This window comes from Pseudochaenichthys georgianus, chromosome 5 (assembly GCF_902827115.2).
Source record: "Pseudochaenichthys georgianus chromosome 5, fPseGeo1.2, whole genome shotgun sequence".
Taxonomy (NCBI): domain Eukaryota; kingdom Metazoa; phylum Chordata; class Actinopteri; order Perciformes; family Channichthyidae; genus Pseudochaenichthys; species Pseudochaenichthys georgianus.
The window spans coordinates 1,776,679-1,784,800 of record NC_047507.1 but is presented as its reverse complement, the minus strand read 5'-3'; the positions used below and the strand labels follow the sequence as shown (position 1 = coordinate 1,784,800).

Here is an 8,122-nt window from a genome sequence, read left to right as displayed (position 1 = left end):
ACTGCAGAGAGACAGACGGACTGAAAAACAGACGATCAGATTCGCCTTCAGACCAAACTAACAACTACTTCTGAGTTCAGCTACAGGAGAGAAAAGTGGAAACTACAACACTGCTGCTTCAACCTGCGGACCCTCCACCCCCTGAAGGTGAGTCTGACTCCAAACAATACTCAAATGGCGCTTTTCCACTGCAGGACCTAGCACGGCTTAGCACGGTTTAGTTTGGCCTTGGTAGGCCATGCTGACTTTAAAGGTCCCACGTCATGGCCATTTCTACTGCTCATTATTCCATCGTTGAGGTCTACTAGAATAGATTTATGTAGATTTAATGTTCCAAACTCACATTGGTTTCTCACAGCATCTCTGTGTCGTATGTGTATTCACTCTCTGTCCTAAACGGCTTGTTGGAGCTCCTGCCCCCCCCCCCCCCCTGTGAGCCCAGTGTGCTCTGATTGGTCAGCTCGCCCACTCTGTTCTGATGAGGCCACCACCGTTACAGCTGGACATCAGTGATTATGTGTTACCATGGCGTTTGTTAGCAACCAGGAAATGACACCAGTAATGACAAACAGATGGGAATGCTGCGTGGGGTCTGGGGGCCGTGTTGGCGGGACGTTGCGGGGCTCGCTGCTCCGCCCTCTGAGGCTCGAGGAGCGGACAGTGTGAGCTGGATTACTGGTGTCGTTTCCTGGTTGCTGCGTGGGGTCTGCGAGACACAGCGAGACACAGCTAAACTCAGCCTGAGCACACACACACACACACACACACACACACACACACACACACACACACACACACACACACACACACACACACACAGTTCACGAAACACTCACAGCCTGAAAAAAGACTAGGCAGTCAGTGTATGTGCCGGCGAAACTCCGCGCAGTAGCACGGCTGAGAAAAGACAAGGCTGAGTGAGTGTTTCTCCGCGATCCCAACTCGTCTATTACCAACGTTCAGGGAGCTCTATGCTCGTCGCTAAAGGTCCCCCCACTGCATTTGATAGTGTTGCAAGGGATCCTGGTGTGTGAGGAGCTCCACGGATTGGTCCATTTGGATATGGTGACGTCACTGTACCCAGAAGGAAAACAATTGTAAAAGAAAGTGTTAGAGTTTACTCGCTACAGGGTGCACTTTGAGGGTTTGTGACTGCAGACCGTTCACATGCAGAAAGAGCTACATAACACAAGGGGACGGGTGATAACCGGAAAGCATGACATGGGACCTTGAAGCTGCGTTTCCATTAAAGCTAGTAACTGGGGTAGTTAACGACGCAGTGTAGGCGGGGCGATCGGCTGTTCGGCGGGCGGAGCGACGCTGCGTAAAACTGCCGTGACGTTATCTTCAATGCGACACAAAACACAAAACACCAGAACAATGGAGGATATGGAAGCGATCGTTTACTTGGTTCTTGGTATGTGGCTTTGTATCACAGCAAGGAGGTGTCGTGTTGTCCTTTTGTATCTTGCTTTATTATAGACAACTCAGGAGACAGCGAGTATGGTTGACTGTGCTTTATTCGCGCTCTGTGCTACATCATAACTGGTGTCGCTCATATAACATTCCGGGTATTCACAACTCCGGACCAAAGACTATGTCACAACATTACAGGAGGCAAACTTTGTTTCGGAAAAGGCTGCGTATAGCAAGACGAGATACAGAAGAAAGTAAGAGGAGAGTTTGGGCAATCATACACAACATGTACAGTATATACATGTGTTTGTCAAATGATTTAAACAATTTTTTTAGATAGGGACACAACGCTTTCAAGCAAAGAACAGAGCGTTAGCAAAAACCTACCATCCTGCAGCCGTTGCCGAGTCCAGGCGTCGTTTCGCGTTGCGACGTCGAGCTCCCGCGGTGTTTTTTCATCCGCAACGAGATGGAGTAACGTCTGTACCTCGTTGTCACGATCCTAATGTTTTGTCATGTTTTTAGTTTTGTATGTCTTGTTATGGGTGTTGTTTTGTGGTTCTGTTCTCCCTGTTTCTTGTCTGGTCCTTCTCCCTGTGTTTTCCTCCCTGTCGTTAGTTTCCCTGGTGTGTCTAATCGTCTGATTGTGTTCACCTGTTGCCCTTGTGTTGCTCCCTCCTTTACCCAGTCTAATCGTCTGATTGTGTTCACCTGTTGCCCTTGTGTTGCTCCCTCCTTTACCCAGCTATTTCTTGTTCCTTGATTGCCCCTCCCTGTATTTAGTCTTGTCTCTTCCTGTGTTCCCCTGTCGGTTCATTGTTTGTTTGTCCTCCCTTCACGTCACGCTTCTTGTTTTTCTCTCCGGTCTTCCTCCATGTTTTTCACGGTCAGTTTTTGTGTTATTGTTTTCCTGAGCTACCGTTTTGGTCTATGCCATGTTTTGTTCATGGCTTTAAATAAAGCTCGCTTTTTATTTCTAGACCTTTTTCAGTTTTTGTAGTCTGCATTTGGGTCCTACCTTTTCCACAATTTCCCGAATCCTAACACTCGTCCAACGACCACGGAGTGTTTTTGTTGTTGCTGCCATTTCTTTATGGATTTGTTGACGGTAGCTTGTCTGTTTTAAAAATGGTTCTTAGGCGACGCTTGGGGACTGTCTCGCGCAACGATTTTGACGATTCTCTGACCAATCAGCAGTCGGGAGTGTTTGCGTCCCTAGTTTAGCATATTCATCTCGGTTGTTGGCTCGGTAGGGACCTCGATTTTGGAGGGCCAGAAAAAAAGTGAAAAAGTACCCGTGAGCCGGAAATACCCCAAGTGGAAAAGCAAAAAAAAGCGGGCCGGGCCAAACTAAACCGTGCTAAACCGTGCCAGGTCCTGCAGTGGAAAAGTGCCAAAAGTGAATTTCAGTGAAGTCAGTAGGGGAGGGGGAGGGGAGCCGTGACTGACTGTACTTCCTGTCTGCTGTGTTTCAGCTTCACTCAGAGACAACATGGCTTCCAGGTTAGAGGAAGATCTCTGCTGTCCGGTCTGTCAGGACGTCTTTAGAGATCCTGTCATCCTGTCCTGTAGCCACAGCTTCTGTAAAGCCTGTCTGAAGAACTGGTGGGATGGGAAAGAAGAAAAGGATTGTCCAGTTTGTCGGAGAAAATCTTCATATGAATTCATTATTAACTTTGCTTTAAAGAACCTGTGTGAGACCTTCTTACTGGAGAGAGGTCAGAGATCTTCAGAGGCTCTCTGCAGTCTGCACTCTGAGAAACTCAAACTCTTCTGTCTGGACCATCAGCAGCCAGTGTGTGTCGTCTGCAGAGATTCAGAGAAACACACCAACCACAGATTCAGACCCATGGATGAAGCTGCTCAGGATCTCCGAGAGGAGCTCCAGAAAGCTCTGCAGCCCTTTCAGGAGAAACTGAAGCTCTTTGAAGAAGTTAAAGTGAAGTGTGATCAAACAGCAGGACACCTGAAGGTCCAGGCTCTACACACAGAGACGCAGATTAAGGAGCAGTTCAAGAAGCTTCACCAGTTTCTAGAAGAGGAAGAGGAGGCCAGGATGGCTGCACTGAGGGAGGAAGAGGAGCAGAAGAGGAGGATGATGGAGGAGAAGATGGAGGCTGTGAGCAGAGAGATAGCAGCTCTTTCACACACAGTCAGAGCCACAGAGGAGGAGCTGAGAGCTGAAGACGTCTCCTTCCTGCACAACTACAAGGCTGCAGTGGAGAGGCTGCAGCGCCCCCTGCTGGAGGATCCACAGCTGCCCTCAGGAGCTCTGATAGACCAGGCCAAACACCTGGGCAACCTCAGCTTCAACATCTGGAGCAAGATGAAGGACATGGTGTCCTACTCTCCTCTCATCCTGGACCCAAACACTGCTCATCCATTACTCATCCTGTCTAAAGATCTGACCAGAGTGAGAGCAGGAGGACACAAACAGGAACTTCCTGATAATCCAGAGAGGTTTGATAAACACCTCTTTGTCCTGGGCTCTGAGGGCTTTAACTCAGGGACTCACAGCTGGGATGTCCAGGTTACAGACAGTACAGGCTGGTTACTGGGTGTGTTAGCAGAGTCTGTCCCGAGGAAGAGAGTCATGGAGTCTGGATTATGGGGAATATGGTTCAATGAAGGTGAATACTCAGCAGAGTCACCACCAGATCCACCCATTCCTCTCAGCCTGAAGAAGGAGCTCCAGAGGGTCAGAGTGAGTCTGGACTGGAACGGAGGAAAGTTGTCGTTCTCTGACCCTGACACCAACACACACATACACACCTTCACACACACTTTCACTGAGAAGATGTTTCCATACATTCTCAGTCGGGAGGAAGTGCAGATATTACCGCTGAACGTGTGTGTGACAGTGGATCAGAGCAGGTAGAGATAAACAGGATCATTATATCTGTGATGTTCGTCTCTGAAAGGGATCGTTCACTGACCTCTGAACCCGTCCTCCTGCTGTCTCTTTATTCTAAACATGTTTTTATTGTTGTTGTTATTGAGTTTGATAATCTGCTTGTTGATCATACTGTCAACCTTTATTAAATTGAAACACGTGCATTTATCTGACACTTGTATCCAAGTAACATCGTGTTCATCATTCATTTACTTTTGCCATCTCTGCTTCCAGTTAATGCAATAATCCAATTCAAGACACTGGTGCTGGCCTTGGTTAAACTCCAGCTCGTGCACTTCGCTCGGCATCAGCCAATAAGATTGCTGCTCCCTCACTAGTGATGGGAATTACGGCTCTTTGAAGGGAGCCGGATCTTATGGCTCCGTTCCTTTCCGAGAGCCGTTGAAAAGAGCAGTTTTTTTAAGGGGGCGGGGCTACTAGGTTTATCTGCGAAATAATCACCAGGATAATGATTGACTGTATTGCCAGAAATCTACTTTTACTCACAGAAAAATGTATAACTTGCTACATCTCTCAGCCAGACGAACTACTACTCAAGTAGCATGCCATCCTCTATGGAACATTTGCATTCAGGAAAGCAAGTTCACGCAAAGGCGAGTGGATTTATGGCAGGCAGTGAACCAACGATAAAAAGAACGTCTCTCACCAAGTACGACTCGATTCCCTTCGTTTGTACCAAAGAGCCGTTCAAAAGAATCGGACCGTTCGCGAACTTCACATCACTAACCCTCACTGTGAGTGGGACCCAGGTAACCCCCAACAACATACCTGTTTGCTATCCTGGCTCCTAGCAGAATCAGGTTTATTACCAGGTAGGTTGGCACGTACAAGGAATTTGACTTGGTGTCGTGGTGCATAGCCTACATACAAAATAACTATTTTATGAAAAATATAGTAAAATTAAAAAAAACTGTATTTACATTAAAATGGAATGGAACAAAAATATGTGCAGTAATAATGAAAGGCCAGATATTGTGTACATTGTGTGCATTAATGTGATGAGAGAGTCCGTGTTGTGGCTGAGGGAAAGTGTCAGTGGGAAAGAATGGTGGAACGAGCTCCTCATTGACATCAGGACAGCAGGAACTCTGCATATCTTCCCTCACAAACTGAAAACGGTTTCCATTGTATCTTGGCAATTCAATTCTTGCATAAAAAAAATCACTTTAAAGAGTTATTTTAGGCTTGGGGTGTTAAACTCAATTTCCTAACCTGATAATAAACCTGATTCTGATTGGCCATGTCATCATCCTAACATTTAGATAACAGGTTTTCTTTACATCTAAAGTAAATGACATTACATTATGAATCAATAACAGATGAAAAGAAAGCAATGTTTCAGAAACTTAACATAATATAATAATAATAATAATAATAATAATAATAATAACTTTATTTGTATAGCACCTTTCATACAGGGGATTGCAGTTCAAAGTGCTTTATATCAGTAAGAAATAAGACATAAAATCAGTGTAAAACAAGCAGCAAGAGCAAAGCATAAAATGGGATAAAATAATTAAAAATAAAAATATGGGGAATGAAACATAGAGAAATAGTGCAATGTCAATCACAGAGAATAGTGCAGTATAATAGTGTAAAGTCAGTCAAATGCTTTGGTAAAGAGAGGTTTTAAGCTGCCTTTTAAAAACGTATTGGCTTCCCTAATATTGTTGGGTAACGTGTTCCACAGTTTTGGGGCGTAGTTTACAAAGGCTGCTTCACCGATCTTCTTATGGCTCTTTCTGGTGACCTCTAATAGACCTGCATCTGATGATCGCAGTGTTCTGGCGGCTGTGTAGTTTATTAGAGAGTCAGCAATGTAGCTGGGTCCTTGTCCATTTAGAGCTTTGTATATGAGGAGAAGCACCTTCAAATCAATTCTAAAAGTTACAGGAAGCCAGTGTAGAGTAGCTAAAACGGGACTAACGTGTTCCCCTCCTTTTGGTATTCGTCAGTAGTCTAGCTGCAGAGTTTTGAATGAGCTGGAGTCTTCCAATGGCTTTCCTTGGGGAGACCAGTGAATAGTGCATTGCAGTAGTCTAATAGATATAAAAGCATGAATTAGCTTCTCTGCATCATGTGATTTATGAATGGTCTTACCTTCGCTATGTTTCTGAGATGAAAGAAAGCTATTTTGGTCACTTTGTTTAAATGGGCGTTGAAGTTCAAATCTGAGTCCAGGGTGACACCGAGACTTGTCACCTCCGGTTTAATCCAAGTGGTTAAACTTCCTAGATTATTTGTTAGCATCTCTCTTTTTGATTTGGGGCCGACAAGTAGGACTTCAGTTTTGTCCTCATTCAATTTAAGATAATAAGCCAATAACAAATACATGTAGGCTAACTTATTTTATTTTTGTGGTTCATCTATATCTTATTTTACCATTTAATATTTATTTATGCATTTTTTTAAATCTCTCCAGTTTTAAACAATATGTTTTGTTACTGTGTATACAACACGCAATACTGTTTTTATTTATCCTAATAATTATAAAGCCTTGGAAATATTTGTTTACATCAATTGTGATCAAAACGTTTGAGAGTCCTGCCTCTCAGTCTGACAGGAGAGAGCTCTCCCTCCACATTATTGTAGAAACAGTTTCTTATATCCGTTAGCGCAGCAGAAGCTAACAACAATCCCTGCCGGTACCGATGCACCCCCTCTCTCTGTCTATCTATCTATCTCTCTCTCTCTCACTTTGGCTGTGAGCTGCGGGCGCCTGATAAGCCAACATCCCCCACTTCCATCACTTACAGCGCCCATCGTACAAGGCAAATGGAAAATGTAACCGGGGTGAAAAGGGTGTTATCTTTACGAATGTTGTTACATCAAGGCTGACATTTTTTTTTGGTATTATATTTGTATTTAATCTTGTGGAAGTGCATATCCCCTGTTCTCCACCGGGGGGTGCTGCAGCACACTCAGCACCCCTACTTCCCACGGCCCAGGGTGTGGTTACAGCAATTGTGCTTGGTTGGCGTGGCCTGGGCCTGGTGGTGGGGCCCAATGTGATATATTTTCATGGGGCCCAAAATCCCTGGCGTGTATGCTCCAGAGGGCAGGACCTATAACACATGTACTACCCAATAGCATTGTGAGGCTGAACAAAAGGACCTTTTGACTATGAACATAAAACAAAACATTTACTGACTTTTTTAGGATAGCTTAAAGTAATGTTGTAAAATTACAACCGGGGGCCTTACAGGGTTAAGGGCTATTGTTTATTGTTATTTACTTTACGATGTTTATTATTATCATTTAATTTAAAAACTCTTATTTAAATGATGTGTGTGTGTCTCTGTGTTCCTGATGATACACTGAGAGAATGAGCTCAGAGTGCTGCTGATCACCATAAGCTAAACAGTCTGTATATTGCATTACATTTGTAGAATGTAAGCTTTGTTGATACTTTGCCTGCGGGAATACGAAAAAAATAGTTAGATATACTGAATATTATTTTATCTATTCCACCACTTAATCCCAAATAATGTTGAGGTGTGTTGTAGGTGCCTTAAATAACCCCTTATCTTCTAGTGAGATGTATTTTTATGCTCATATAATAGTGATTTCAATGCCACCCCAAAATGATCACTGGTTCCATCCTGGCCACCCCACTGAAAATGTCCTGGCTCCGCCACTGCCTGAAAGGACAGCTAAATGCACAGCAGCCCTTTTTCACCAGGCCCAACAACAAGAGCAAGGCTGCTCCCAGAGCATCGTATCGTGTCAGTCACGTTCTTGAGAAACACATAAAGTCTTTCAAAGACGGCGAAGTTGTGAAAGAAGCATTCC

The 8,122-nt window shown here is 44.4% G+C and overlaps 1 protein-coding gene across 1 annotated transcript; it reads left to right on the top strand.

Annotated features, from left to right (window-relative positions):
* The first annotated feature begins 61 nt into the window (after positions 1 to 61).
* On the top strand, positions 62 to 4,490 carry LOC117446474 (nuclear factor 7, brain-like). The gene is made up of 2 exons (XM_034082658.2): positions 62 to 147; positions 2,892 to 4,490. Exon 2 carries the CDS (start codon positions 2,909 to 2,911, stop codon positions 4,292 to 4,294), a length of 1,386 nt encoding a protein of 461 aa, XP_033938549.1. The 5' UTR covers positions 62 to 147; positions 2,892 to 2,908; the 3' UTR covers positions 4,295 to 4,490.
* Positions 4,491 to 8,122: the final 3,632 nt, after the last annotated feature.

Coding starts and splice junctions, on each gene's coding strand:
- LOC117446474 (XM_034082658.2), top strand. CDS start 2,909: ATGGCTTCCAGGTTAGAGGAAGATCTCTGCTGTCCGGTCTGTCAGGAC.